Here is a 15299-nt window from a genome sequence, read left to right on the forward strand (position 1 = left end):
CTTGCATTGACCTTGTTGGCTACATGTAACTGTATTTTACAAATATTCAAAAGTAAATATGAAAAATAGGTCTATCATTTCTGCCAGCATTTTAGCAAATAAAGGTTTCAGGACACCCTTAGCAGTTGACACTCTAGTTCCTAGTTCAAGTACCATAATCTCACCAACAAAAGACACCTAATCTGAGATGCCACACGAATTATGCTCTATTTTTAGTTAAGTACCTAAATACTTTAGGGGACACTCTTTCAATTAAAATGCCATAGAGAGATAAGTCTCAAAAAAAAATGTGTCTATGGTTCCTGAATATTTCAGGGGACACTTGAAATACGAATGTTTTCAAGGCTGTCACTGACCTCACTCTAAGCAAATCTATATTTAGAATATCATCACTGGAATGTCATCACTTGTATTTTCTTTGGGATGAGATTTTATATACTGGCAGACTCTAGAGAGAAGCAGAGATTCGGTATCAGTCTCAGATACCTCATGGGAGTAGTTGAGTAGAGGAGAAATCACATAGTCTGGAATGAACCACACTTCAATCTGAATCCTGACTGTGATGTTACTGATTATACAGCCCTGGGCAAGTTACATAGCTTCTCCAAGCCTTGGTTTCCCCAGTGTAATACTGGATATACTGGTATCTACATCTCATAAAGCGATCTGAATTATATGAAGCACAATGACGCATAACGTGATATATGCACTCTGCTATGTGATAATTATTGATAATATTCATGATAATCATGTTTATCAATAAACTTACACGGAATGTCAACTATGTATAAGCCACTGTGCTAAACTCTTTGTGGGGAAAAAAGTCTCTGTCCTCAACGAGCATAAAATTTGATGGGACAAACAGAAAGGTGTTCATTTACCTGTGACATAGGGCAGGGTGTGGAAAGTGCTGGCACAGTGGCCAAGGTACCATGGAAGCCAGAGGCAGATGGGAGCATTGCTGGCCCAGAAATAATATAAACTCGGAGCTGGAAGGTGCTTTAGCAAAGAGGTTCCCACCCATGACTGCATACCAGCACCAAATGTGGAGCTTAAAAAAGAAAAGTTTCCCCAACTCGGGTGCTTTTTAAAAATCAGATTCAGAACTACTGAATCAAATGTCCCCATAGTTCTCAAGAAATAATCGTTGACCTAAATCACCTCAATCAACTCTTTTACTGCTGAAGAACCAGAAGCTAAGCTACGTTAGGAGGTTACTAAAGACACACAGCTGGGAGAGGTGATGGTGGTGGTGACAGAGGGTGATGGTATCAGAGCCAAAAGCAGGATTGGGGTCTCCTCACTTGGGGTCAAGAGTCTTTCTATACTGTGATTATAGGGTGATCTTCTATAGAGCATAGAAAACTAAAAATAAATCCAGGTTAATTTCAAGGTGTGTAAGAAACCCAGGTCACTGGGGGTTTAGATGGATGTTGCTAGGACATTCAGTGATCTCACCTTAAAGATATTGTTCTGAACTACAAAATACACATAGGGAGATATGATAATTATCTAAAACACAAAATTCCACTCCTGCATAAGTATCTGCATATTCACTAATTGCTGTATTATGGTTTATTACTTATCTCAGAAGCATTTTGATATCCACATAACAATTGCTTCATGAATCTGGGTTCCTATTTTGCTTGTGTTTCACTAAATCTGAGTTTTCTTTTTGAGAGATGTGATGGATGAACTTTAAAGTCCTCACAGCACCAGTTCCAACGCCAGTGTGTTCTCTGGCTCCCAAGTAAGATCAAGGTCTGTGTGAGGGGTATTAAAGTCATAAGCTATCCTCGGGTCCACCTAGCACTTTTTATAATCCTAAAACTTGATACTTCATTATACTCACTGTGACACACTGTTGCGATACCATGTTCAGGAAGTGTTGCCTTAATTCATGAACTTCTCAACCTAACCACAATAAATTAAAGTCACACAAGCTTTTCAAGTGTACCTGTAGATAGAGACGGCAGGTGGTGGAGACTGTCTTTCACTGAATTATCTGATTTAGGAAGAGCTTCCTTTATACGATCTTTTTATACTTCCATAGCTATCAACTGAGGGTGACTTTTTAATTTACCATGAGGAATACATTATGTAAAGGTACTAAAGGATACGATATGAATTAAATTGATGTGTTTTATAAAGTAGAATTTTCATTAAAAAAATCAACATGTATCACTTTTATAATCAGAAAAAAAAGGGCATTCAAAAAAAGAGATGTTTAGGGAAACCATCCTTCCACTGATACTCACGGGACTCTACACAGACCCATCTTCTAGTCATCTACGATAAATTCATTCCACACCTACCATCACTTCCATATGTCTGCAATTATACTGTTCAACTCACATACATTTTTGGTTTGATTAACTTCATTTCTTCCCTTCCCTACAACTTCATTGTTGTAGACCAAAAGGCAGCCAACAGGAACCTCAATATTTTCTAGGGCTTCTTTGGCCTGAAAGACAAAATGGAAAATCTAAGAGGTAATGTTCAGAACATGAAAAGATGGGAGGAGAGAAAAGATGCAGCCTGAGCAGTACACACACGTACAAACACCAGAACAAAGAAATGCAGGTCAGCCTTCCCTTTTCTCAAACATAGTATTTTAGTATAATACTAATACTAATACTAGATATTAGTATTTAGTGCCTTTGTTCTCTATCATATCCATATTAAGGAGACTCAGGAACAAATCCCCTTCACGGGTCCTGAGTCCCCTGACTTTTTTCTTCTCACCGGGGGGAGAAGTAATCAAAAGACTGTTGCTGACTCCTTTTGCTATTGACTCTTTTTTTTAATTGCCAGGGTCTATGCACCTTTTCTGAGATAGTGTATATATCTGCAAAGAGGCAGAAGAATAAGTAACATTTATAAATCTTTTATTAAAATTCTTTCCTTGTTGAAATTCTTATTGTTTTGTTTCTTTAAAAATTACAGAAAATATCCTCTAGAGTTCCAACAGCATAAAGGTGACCAGACTGGATATCTCCCTGTGCCCACAATTTCTGCTCTAAGTGAGACAATAAAAGTTTAGGAGCACTCTATACAATGAAATAGCATAACCACTTTGGAAAACATTTTGGAAGTTTCTTTAAGAAGTAAACATACATATAGCCTGTGAACATATAGCCTATTCTACTCCTAAGTATTTATTTAAGAGAAGGGAATATATGTCCACCAAAAAACCTTGTAAAAGAATGTTCATAACAGCTTGATTCATAATAGCCGAACTCTGGAAATAGAACAGGTGCCCATCAACAAAAGAATGAATAAACACACTGTGGCATAGTCACACAATAGAAGACTATTCAGCAATAAGAAGAAACAAACTACTGATACACACAACAACATGGATGAATCTCAGACGTGCTAAGGGAAAAGAAGTCAAATCATGTGAAGTACTAGAACAGACTAAACTAAACTACAATGGAAGAAATTGGAACGGTGGTTGCTTCATGAAAGGGGATGTGTAGATTGGAAAGGGACACAAGGAAATTTTCTGTGGTGGTGAAAACTTTATCTTGATAAGGATGTGGCTTACACAGATGTCTGCATCACTCAAAACTGAATAATACATTTAAGAACTGTGCGTCTCACTGTATGTGAAGTATACCTCAACTGAAAAACACAAATGAGAAAAATAAGTTTAGGTGTAGTTCCATCACCATCCCAGGAATGGCAAACCAATTTATTATATTTGCAAAGTCTCCCCTCTATCAGAGGCTGCCCATTTTTCTTCTAGCGCTATGGCTGAGGGAACTCCAGCAGCTCCGGGGCCCAGGACAGCTAAGGAATACTTCTTCAGGCAGAGAGCAAAAACAGGCAGGTTACCTCTGGGATGCCCTGATACCACACGTGAGAGAGAACCTTAAACGGGTGCAACCCTTGGACTAGTATACAATCATTGCCACCTCACTACAATTAAAAATCCCAAGTACAGCTGTTTCTAGAAAGGCACAGCATTTCCTACTGTGGCAGGCCAGAGACCCTTTGGAAGACAAGACTCCCATTTAAGTAGAGGTATTTTCACACACCATAGGGCATATAAAGTGCCAAGTTGAAGACTTAGCTGAAAACAGTGTGTTCTATCTCCTGCACTAGCCTCTTGCTCCCAGCTACACTATTTACAGTAGCAATAACATCCTATCATAATGCCAGCGTGGGTTCCTTAGCTGCTTCAAGCTTGCTCAACTGACACTTATCATTTGGCCAAAAGCGCTGAAAGGAGAGGCACGTGGTGGGAGCATACTGTACTTCTCTCCCATCTGGAGTGGTGGGATAGAGCTGGGGCATGGAGAGGTGTAAAGAGACAGTATCTGAAGCAATAAGACCGCATTCTTCAGAATTGTGTCATGAACTACCCACAGGCTAGTGCTGTCCCAGTTCTGTAAAAACAGTTAAAGCATACCCAGTTTATGCAAAGTTTGAAAGATTGAAGAGCTCCAAGGTTTGGTGACTATATACAAATAAATATACAAATGTACCATAGGCTACTATAGAAAGGAAAGCCAGGAGGAGGACTGACAGCTGAGGAGGGTGGAGACTAAGTACTGGTGCAGTTAAGGCAATCATCGCACAAAGAATGAAATTTAAAGTAAGCTTAAATCACTATTCTGACTTAACTATGCCTGTTTTTGAACTTTATATAAATGGACTCACGGCGTATATATTTTGTTTCTAGCTGCTTTTGTTTCACATGTTTTTAAGTTGCATCCATGTTCATTCCTGTAACTGTAGTTCACTTTCATTGCCCTATATTACTTTGTATGCATATACCACAGTTTATTTATGCAATCTGTTGATAGATGTTTGGGTTGTTTCCACTTCTTGATTACTACTAATAATGCCGTATGAACATGTTTATACCTGTCTCTTCAGGTACTATTAATTTCTGTTGAGTATATACCTAACAGTAAATTTACTGGGTTAGAGGCTATTGTGTGTGTTTGCCTTTAGTACAATAGATACTGCCAGTTTCCCAAAGTGGTTGTAATAATTTACATTCCCATGAACAGTGTGTGAGAGTTCCCGTTGCTCTACATCCTCACTGACAACTGGAATTGTTAATATTATTTATTTTGGATATTTTGATGGATATGAGGTAGTGTCTGTGGTTTTAATTTTCATTTCCCTGGTGCGTTAAGAGGTTTACCATTTTTTCGTAAGTTTACTGACATTTGGATATCTCTTGTGAAGTTCCTGTTCAAATATGTTGATCAGTTTTCCTTTGTGTTGTTTGTCTTCACAAAAATAAAAAATTAATTGAAGGAAGACAAAATGAAATAAGCTTAGGATGACACATAACCTGGGGTACACAAGAGAGACAAATCATTTTTTCATCCATCAAGTATTTGGTGAGGATCTTGAAACAGGAAAGTTACCCTGGGTTATTCAGGTGGCCCTAAATGCACTCATAAGTGTCCTTATGAGAGAGGCAGAGAGAAATCTGACACATAAAGTATAAAACACTGTGATGATGGAAGCAGAGAGAGCTGAAGATGCTACTCTATTGACTTTTAAGATGGTGGAAGGAGCCATGAACCAAGCAAGGAATGTCGCTCTAGAAGCTGGAAAAGGCAAGGAGACATATTCTCCTCTAGAGCCTCCAGAGGGCGCACAGCCCTGCTGACAATTGGTTTTGGCACAGTGAAACTCAGTGTGGACTCTGGGCCTCCAGAACGATAAGAGAATAAACTTGTGTTGTTTTAAGCTATCAGATGTGCGGTAATTTGTTACAGCACCCATAGGAAACTAATACACCCTGTTAAGAGGAAGAAAAGATAAGCTAAAACGGGAAGAAAATATTTACAAACCACATATTCAACAAAAGTCTAGATCTGGACTATGTAAAGAATGCTCAAAATTCAACAGTGAAAAAAAAACTGTTAGAAAACGGGCAACAGATATTTAAAGACATTTTGTCAAAGAGGGCATACAGATGGCAAATAAGCACATGAAAAGATGGTCACAACATTAGCCATTAGGGAAGGCAAATTAAAACCACAATGAGATTATCACTACACACTTAGCAGAATGGCTAAAATAGAAAGTATCCGTGCCAAATACCAGCAAGGCAGAGAAACAGGATCACTCATCTATTGCCCGCAGGAATGTAAAATGGTACAGCCACCCTGGGAGATTGTTCGGTAGTTCCTTAAAAAGCTAAACATGCACTTAACATATGACCCAACAATTGCACTCCTGGGCATTTATTTACCCAGGGAAATGAAACCTTATGTTCATACAATACACAATTTTGTATACAGACATGAATGTTCATGGGAGTTTTATTCATAATAGCCAAAAACTGGAAATGACCCAGATGTCCTTCAAAGAGTGACTGGTTAGACAAAGTGTGCTACATCTATCCATGGAAAACTACACAGCAGTAAAAAGGAATCAACTATTAATTGACTCAAAACTTGGATGGATCTCAAGGAAATTATGTTGAATGAAAAAATAAATCCCCAAAGGTGACACAGTCATGTATAAAACATTCTTGAATGACAAAACTACAGGTATGGAGAACAGATAAATGACTGCCGGGGTTTAGGGTTTGGGAGGGATGGTGGCTATAAAGAGGTAGCATGAGGAAGCCTTGTGGTGATGGAGCAGTTCTGGTGGTGATTACGCAAAACTGAACAGGTGACAAAATTGCATAGAACTACACATACACACAGACACACGCACATACACAAATGCTTTAAGGTTAGCACATAAAGGTGATGAAATCTGAACAAGCCCTGCAGACTGGGTCAATGCCACATTCCTGGCTCTAATATTTTACTACAGTTACGGAAGATGTTACCATTGGAAGGAACAGCCTGAAGGGTATGTGAGCCTTCTCTGTATACTCTGTGGCAACTTCCTATGAATCTGCAATTATTTCAAATTGAAACATTAAAAAAAAATAAAGGTGGAATAAACAGAGAAGGCTCTTACAATGGCAATTAAGAAGAGATGCCTACTGAGGTAGGAGGAAAACCAGGAGTATCTGGTGTTATGGAAGATCCAAGGAAAAAACTAGGCCAAGAAAGAAGGGTCAATTTGGGTGGAAGGGAGGGAATGAAACCAGTGACCTGAAGAGTGACTTGCCTATAAGTTACATTTTTAGTTTCTATTACAACAGATTGTTATGTCTACATCTCAAGTGTTCTGATTCTGAGCTTGCAAATATTAATAGCTTAGAGCTTACTGAAAAACTTACCTTGATCCAGGACTATTTTAAGCACTGTATTAATTCATTTAGTTTATAACCCTATGAGACTGGTTCCGTGAGCTTCCCCATTTTACAGATGAGAAGACTGAGCCATGGGAAGGTTATGGAATTAGCCCCTGTAAGAGGCTGGGACTAGAGCCCAGGCAACCTGGCTCCATCCACTCACTTGTTCAACAAGTCTTTGTGGAGCACCTACCAGATGTCAGGTTCCTGGGCTCTCTGCCATGGCTCTGTCTCTAATTTCTACTGTAATTACCGTTGTTCAGCTACTTTATCAGTGTTTGGGTTCTTAGTAGGTCTAGTTCAAGGGACAAAAGGAGAGGGGACATTTAGCAAGAGAGTGAGGCATAGGAAGTTTAAAGATTAAAAAAAAAACTGCAAGAGTAAACAAATGGGGAGCCATGTGACAAGGATTTTCTGTAAAACTATCTCCTGAAGAATTCTATGTGAGGCTATGTGGCCGTTTCAAATGTGCAGAAGAGAATCCAAGAGTAAGAGGAAAGGGAGTAAGTGGCCGGGGAGAAGGTGAACCCAAGCTGCCCAGCAGGGTTCCTTCCAAGTCCTGACTTGTACACCTGGAAGACAGCCGGGGCCACACTGCAGGGCCTGGCAGCCCCTCCACCAGGGTCTCCAGGTGACGGGGCTTGTGCCTTTCATTCTTTCCTTTGGATTTTCTCTTTCTCCCTTCCAGCAAATTATCTCCTTTTAACTCTATTTCCCAACCCTGAATATTATCTTCCTACTTCCTTAGATTAACGTGTTTTTTTGTGAAATGCCTTCCTTTGCTGTCCAAATTAGAGAGAAAATGTGAGTGAAGGGAGTATTTTAAAAAGGCAAATAATGTTGTTGATTAAAGTTGTTGCCAAGCTCACAGTGAGGGGGTGGGCATCTGGAATGGCGAGTTAGGGAGGAGGCGGTGAGAATAACCCAAAAACTCCATGGAAGTGAGTTTAGAGTGAAATGCTTTTCAATTAAAAAAAATATAGATGGGTGTGTTTACATGTATATAAAACACATGTGTATATATGCGTATATCAAATATATATTTGCTTTGCTGTCACATTCAAAATAGATTTAATTAAGCTGAAAAGAATTTTCAACTCATCCCCTCTCGTACTTTCCAATACTCCCACCAACTCTTCTGTCAAGTCTGATCACTTCTTTATGAATGCACAAGAACTCAGGCAAGGTGGGTCTGAAGTGTGTGCAGGTAGGTTTTTAACTCTCTCATCTTTTTTGACAGGAGCCAAGGCTCAGTTACTATTTAAAATGGCAACTTGGTCTTTCATAAATTAATAAGTTATCATCTTTCAAAACTGAAGAATGAAATCTCTCTTCTTCCTGGCCCAATTACTGGTCTCTACTCCAGATGTCTTTAATGTCATTTCTATTGCTCTTTAAATGTCATTTCCTTCACTCTAGTCAGAGCCCGCAGGTTACAGACAATGACAGCTCTAGGATGGAAGAGATTTTGGAGTTTCTCTAAAGCCATCGCTCCCATAAACTACTCTCTAGTGATGCAGTGGTAAAAGGAGGAGAGATGGGGACAGACTGCAGTGTGCACAGACTCTTGGTGAGTCCCCAGGTATATCTCCTACAAAAGAAAAAAAAAAAATCAGGGGAAAAGACAATTTAGCCAGAACAACTCTTAGGTAGAAAATAATAACGTTCAAAAGGTCAAACTACGCTACAGCTGTTACTGCTAATGACTCTCGGAAGCTCTCTCTTCCCTCTACAACATTAAATTCCTCAACCTGGCACCGAGAGCCTCCCAACTACCACCCACGCTTCCCACCAGCCAAATAAGCCAGCCTAACATTTCATTATCCTTCTAGGTCCTTGGTTCTTAAACTTTCCAGAGCCCCTCTGAGAATCTGATGAACGTTATGGACTCTCAAACGTGCAAAAGGCACATGCACATGACACTTTTATACATAGTGTCAGGGTTTATAGATCCCCCTAAAACCTGGGCTCCTGTTAGGAAGCCCTATTCTGAACAAACAGCTGGATCACCTCCTAACCTAAGACCAAGTCCTCCATTTCTTTGGACTTGACGGTTCCTCTGCTTGATCAACCTTTCTCTCCTTTTCCACCCACCTACATCCCACTTTCCCTTTTTAAAGTTAAGAAAGCATCCTATAATTTAATTCAACTGACTTGCTCAGGACTTTGTCGCCTATTATCTGATAGTACTTTATATCTGTCTCTTATTTGGGACCCTGAACTTGTTACCATTAACTTTTTCATTTGTGCGTGGCTTAATTTCATCAATTAAACAGTATGCTCCTGGGAGGCAAGCACTAGATCCAAACACTAGCAAACCTGTTTTGCTCACCTTTGCAGGCCTAGCACGCATCACAAGGCCTAACACACAGGAAACACTAAATCACACCACATTTGCTACAACGCATGTGTCTGTGCTTGTTTTCTTTTTGAATTTTCCTCAGACCTAGCACAATATTATAGTAATACTAGGCGCCCAGAAAATTCAAGAACAGTAATATGCAATTGATTTATTCTAGAAAACTTGCAACTTTTCTCCCTCTATCTCTGACCCTCTGATAATACACACACACACACACTCACACACACACACACACACACACACACACTCACTCACTCACGCTTTCTTTTTTCCTAACTATGAAGTAAGTATGTTCAAGGCAAAAAACCTGGGGGTAAAAAAATCCACACATCAAAAAATAAAAACCACTCAATCCCAACACTCCAAAATATGGTCTCTGTTATTATTCTGTGACAGAAAGTTTTCAGGTTTTTTTCTATGCCTGCATATACATGTTCGTAGTTTTCTAAACAGTCAAATAGATTTATACTATATAAACAGTTCAACAGTCTGCCTTTGTCATTTAGAAATATATTACAAACATTTCCCCATGTTGAGTAATATTTTTTCAGCACATGATTTTTTTAAACTTAGATGATGCTCCTTTACATGAATATTTATGATTCATTTAACTGGTCCCCTATTGTTTAACTAGAACATGGGGCTATTTTTCAAATCCCTCACTATTATAAACAAGTGAAGAACTTTATATCTCCATCACTTCCTTATGAATTATTCCTACAAATAGCTATAAAATACAAAGGGTTCCTACAATGTGATTTATTTAAATAAAACTAATAATAAAATTGGGCAAAAGAGGATATGCCTAGGCAATTCACAGAGAAAAAACAATCCGAGTGTCTAATGAGGATGCTCAATACACTGTAGTCAGTGGGATGCAAGTGAACAGGCAGAGAGGTCCAGTAGGGCGCACTGGAGAGCAGTGAGTGACCAAACACAGCACAGTACAGGCAGGGCGGGGTGAAGACAGGTGGCTGGGCTCAAGTCACAGCTTTCTCCTTACCAGCTCCCTAACTTTGGGAAGTTTACTTCACTCTAAACCTCAGTGTCCCCCTCTGAAGATGAGGCCAGTAATAATACACACCTGATAGGGTAGGGCTACTATGGGGCTTATACACTATGGCCTACATGAAACACTATCCATGGCACTGTGTCTGGAATGTAAAAGTGCAATACTGTTATTCTTTTATTTGATTCTAAGCCTACACCCTTAGAATTATATTCTCTGATGATTAAAACAATAACCTTTATTATACACTTAGCTCTCCAAAAGAAAACTGTCATGAAAAATAGTGATTTTACAAACAATAATAAAGTGTAGAGAACTTTATTTAAAGTTTGATAAATTTATCAAAGAACAACAAAAAAAAGTAACACAGATATTATAATACTTCTCACCTATAACATTGCCAAATATTAAAGAGTGATCATTTCAGGGCTAGTGGGAACAGGGGTAGGACAGAACATTCTCATACACTGGGGATGGAATTATGACCATTTCAGACCAGTGCTATCCAACAGAACTTTCTGTAGTAATGGAAATATCCCTTGATCTGCACTGTCCAATATGGTAGCCACTGGCCATGTGTTGCTACTGAGTACTTGAAATGCAGCTAATGTGACTGAGGAACTGAATATCTAATTTTATTTCATCTTAATCAACTTAAACTTAAATAGCCACACGTGCTAGTGGCTACTACATTGGGCAGCATAATTCTAGAAGGCAATCTTAAAATGTCTAGATGGTTTTAAAATACATACATCCTTTGTCCCACTTTTGGTAATCTATTCCATAGCAATAAAAGTATTATGGAATGGGGGTGAGGAAAACAAACCAAAATAAGAAATATTTACGTCTAGAAAAAGATATTCACAATCATAAAGAAAATACGTAATTTCATTTATTTAAACATATATATGTCAAAAAATAAATTTGAAAAAACCTAGCACAGAGATTTAATATAAGAAAAAAGTATATATGTCTGTTTACACATGGACAGAGATACATGGAAGGATGCCCCTAAAATTTTTATAACATTATCTCTGATGGTAGGATTTTTAGGTAATTATTACTTAATTTGTTAAATCTTTTTATAGTTTGAATTTCTTATGACTATGAATTATTTATATAATCAGAAAAAGAAAACATTAAAATATTTTCATTTGGGAAAAAAATACCATAAAGGCATTACTGGATCAAAGGATAAACTAGTTTTAAGGCTTTTTTATATATACATAGCAAAGTTGCCCTCTAGAAAGGATGCCCCAATTTCAGCAACCAACTAGCCAGCTCCTCACACACACACCCTTACCAACAGCAAGCATTATAATTTTTTCACCTTTGCCTATTTAACAGGTGAAAAATTGTAACTCTTTTTAACTTGAATTTAATTTATTACTAGTGAAATCGCACACTTGTTCACTCGCTAGTTATTTGTATTTCTTTTAGAATAGCATGTTCATATCCTTCGACTTTTTCAAAATTAGGGTGTACATCTTTTCTCATTAGTTTGTAAAAGTTCTTTATATATTAAGGTTATCAAACCTGTCCTTTTATTTACATTGCAAATATTTTCCCTCTTTGTCATTTGCTTTGTTACTTTGTATCTTATCTTTTTAATATGGAGAAGATTTCAATACTTATATAACTAAAACCTATTCATTTTCCTTTTATGTTTTCTGCCTTTGGTCATATACTTTAAAGAATCCATCTCCATTCCAATTCCTCCAGGCCTTTGCCCAACAAATGCTAACATCAGAGACAAACATTCTAATTACTTGAACTGGTCATATAAATATGTGTACTCTGTACAAGTGCTGTGGGGATGCTAGTATCCTCCCTATTACTTGTATACTGGACATTTCACTTTCAAGTTCCTCAGAACACATTAATCAGAGATTAACTTGCTGCCTCCAGATTTGGTACTAGCTGTGCTTCTGGCCTAATCATAAATTCTTCTCAGAAGTACATAATACACCTTCAATTACTTCAACAATTCTTTGAATTAGTTTAAGATTTGAAGTTTCTTTAGTGGGGAGGGAATGGTTGGACAAAGCCCAAGGTTTATGACAAGCCCTTTTTTCCCTTTTTTAAGTCCTGGAAGAAACATATACTATTGGCCAAAACCAAAAAAATAAGTGCAAACTAAGGACTTCCTTGACCCTGTGTCGATAAACTAGGTAATCACACCCCTAGGTGTTTATAATCTAATTAAAAGACAAAAAAGTCAAGGCCAGAGAGGGCTTAGAAATTACTTGGAGTTCAACCACCCCATTTTATAGAGTAGGAAGCAATACCCTAGGGGGATAAAGTGACTTGCCCAAGGTCATACCAAAAGGTAGTAAAAAGACTCAAATGTTTAGTCCGGAAGACTAGAGAATAGTACAAAGATATGAAAGGACAGAAAGAAAACACATTTCTGATACACAAAGTGGAAAAGCTCAATGACTGATTAAACTTAGCTGTTTATGGAACCACTATTGAGTCCTCTATGACAGCAACTCTCAAAATTTCATCTACACAAGCTCCACATAAATACTCTGAGGAGAGTTCCTGAAGCAAATGAAAATAAATGGAAGAGACCACGAATTCCCAGTATTCCAGCATTCCCTGGCCTCCAGGTCTCTCGCCCATAGAAAGATATAAATGCAGCTTAATCTGAGATATTTTAGCCTTCATGTGCATTTATTATCATCCTCACTACTTATAAAGATGCTGCCCAGGGACTTCCCTGGCCATCCAGTGCTTAAGACTCTGCGCTCCCACTGCAGTGGGCACGGGTTTGATCGCTGGTGGGGGAACTAAGATCCCACACGCCACGCAGCGCGGCCAGAAAAAAAAAAAGGCACCGCCAGGCATATGATATTATTGAAATGATTTGGGGTAAGGAGAGTGAGATTTTTGATATCACATGAAAACTCCTTGTCTCCAGCTTGGAGAATTTAGTAACATAAAAGGAGTTCAGGACAGACAACTCCATATTACAAATAACAAATTAATTATTTAAAGGTACATGTGAACATTAAAGTTATCAGACAGAAAGTTATGCATCCTGTAAGTTTAATGGGGGAAATAAATTTTGAAGTGGGCTTAAAAAGTGGGTCATGAAATCAAATCAGGGGTGATGACCAGCATTTTTTTTTCCAAAATGCAATGAAAGAGAAATACCAGAAAAACTGTACATAGGAAGATTAAGTACTGTTCTGTAAAACTTTTGTTTCAATTTTATCTGTGTGTGTTTACTGGAATGTAATACAAAATAGATTTTTTTTTTTTTACTGTGAGTGACTTTCAAAAGAGTATGAGGAACAAGTTTAAATGAACATATGCATATATGTGTGTGTGCATGATTTATATATATATACATATATGCCAAATAGACTTTTATCCTTATTAAAGAGTTCGATGGGACACGTAAGTATGGGTAAAGCTTGGATTATACACAAATCTTATTAGAGCCCTCCTTAATCAGGAGTCTTGAAAGGAGTGAGGGAAGTGAAAGGATGGATGGATGGATGGATGGATAGATGAATGAGAATCTGGCTGTTCAGGTACTTGTTTTTATCCTGCTCTCTACCGGAAACATCCTCAGCTTCCTTCCTTCTACTAGATAGAGTCAAGAGGTCATAAATACAAAATAATGTGACTTCGAGGATTTGCGAATGTCCACAGGAAACAAGGGGACGCAGCACGCCTGTGCCAGCAGCCCCCGAATAGGGATGTTTGGCGCATACTTCAAACAAGTTAAAAAGAAATAATTTCTGTATTTCGTCTCTTCCTTTCCTCAGAACCACTGTGAGAATGGGCTAAAGAACATTTCAGGACAGTAAAGCCAGCTGTTTACCCAGAGAATGCGAGCGCCATCGAGATTACTGAGACCAGAAAGCACCCCCGGGGACGTTTACTCGAACGCTTCGGTCAGGATAAGCCAGAGAAAATTCCCACCCTATACATCCACGTCCCGCCCCCTCACCATTTGCATCGCCTGTTCCATCCACTTTTCGGTCTCCTCCGCCAACACAGAGCACGCGCCGCCCGTAATCTGCGTGGACCCTACCTTCGCCTCCATACTGCACCGGGGCAGCCTCGCTCAGTGCCGGAGGCCGCGGCGGCGGAGGAGCGCTGGTAACGGAACGCGGTGGGGGCGGGCTGTCGTTTCCGGGGGAATCGAACTGTGAGGCACTCGGGAGCGAATTCTAGACGGACCACGGCGCCTCAGGCTAGTGAGCGGCGGCGGCGGCGCGCCGGCAGCAACAGAAACCGCAGCTGCTCAGCTACAGTCTCCGCCCCCTTCCCGCTCCGGTGACAGTCTCTGCGGAAAGTCGCGTTCGTGGTTTTTGGAGAGCAACGAGTGGGACGACGGCGGTCCAGCCGGGTAGTCCGTGCCAGGCGACGAAGAAACGTTTTCCTGGTGAACCATTCCTCCTTCCCTTTAGGCAGCCCGCACCCCCAGGGCCTGAAGATGCTGAGATCTACGTGGAATTTTCTGAAACGTCACAAAAAGAAATGCATCTTCCTGGGTACGGTCCTCGGAGGTGGGTGACAGCGTTCTTGGAAAGGGGCATAGGGAGGAGGGGGTGGGAGAGAGATGTCTGCCTTCTAAAATAGAGGTGGAGGGATCATGGCCCAGGATTCGTTCAATCATGGGACGGGGAACCGGGTGACAAACCTCCAGGGTTCTTTACATCTCTGCAGTTGTGAAATTT

At 39.4% G+C, this 15299-nt stretch overlaps 2 protein-coding genes across 3 annotated transcripts in view; one reads left to right on the forward strand and one right to left on the reverse strand.

Moving 5' to 3' along the window:
* ADAT2 (adenosine deaminase tRNA specific 2) overlaps positions 1–14674 on the reverse strand; it is a 59128-nt gene extending 44454 nt beyond the window's left edge. The window contains exons 1-2 of the mRNA XM_082669115.1: positions 14567–14674; positions 2360–2464 (exon numbers count right to left, since the gene is read on the reverse strand). Coding sequence (XP_082525241.1) covers positions 2360–2464; positions 14567–14662 — 201 coding nt within the window. The 5' untranslated portion in view covers positions 14663–14674. The remainder of the gene's footprint in view (positions 1–2359; positions 2465–14566) is intronic.
* Positions 14675–14826: 152 nt separating this feature from the next.
* PEX3 (peroxisomal biogenesis factor 3) overlaps positions 14827–15299 on the forward strand; it is a 36608-nt gene continuing 36135 nt past the window's right edge. The window contains exon 1 of one of the 2 annotated variants that reach the window (XM_082668899.1): positions 14827–15128. In XM_082668899.1, the coding sequence (XP_082525025.1) occupies positions 15056–15128 (73 nt within the window). In that variant the 5' untranslated portion in view covers positions 14827–15055. The remainder of the gene's footprint in view (positions 15129–15299) is intronic. The other variant, XM_082668900.1, reaches the window with a different exon arrangement.

This window comes from Grampus griseus (genome assembly GCF_964374135.1).
Source record: "Grampus griseus genome assembly, chromosome: 13".
Classification (NCBI taxonomy): Eukaryota; Metazoa; Chordata; class Mammalia; order Artiodactyla; family Delphinidae; genus Grampus; species Grampus griseus.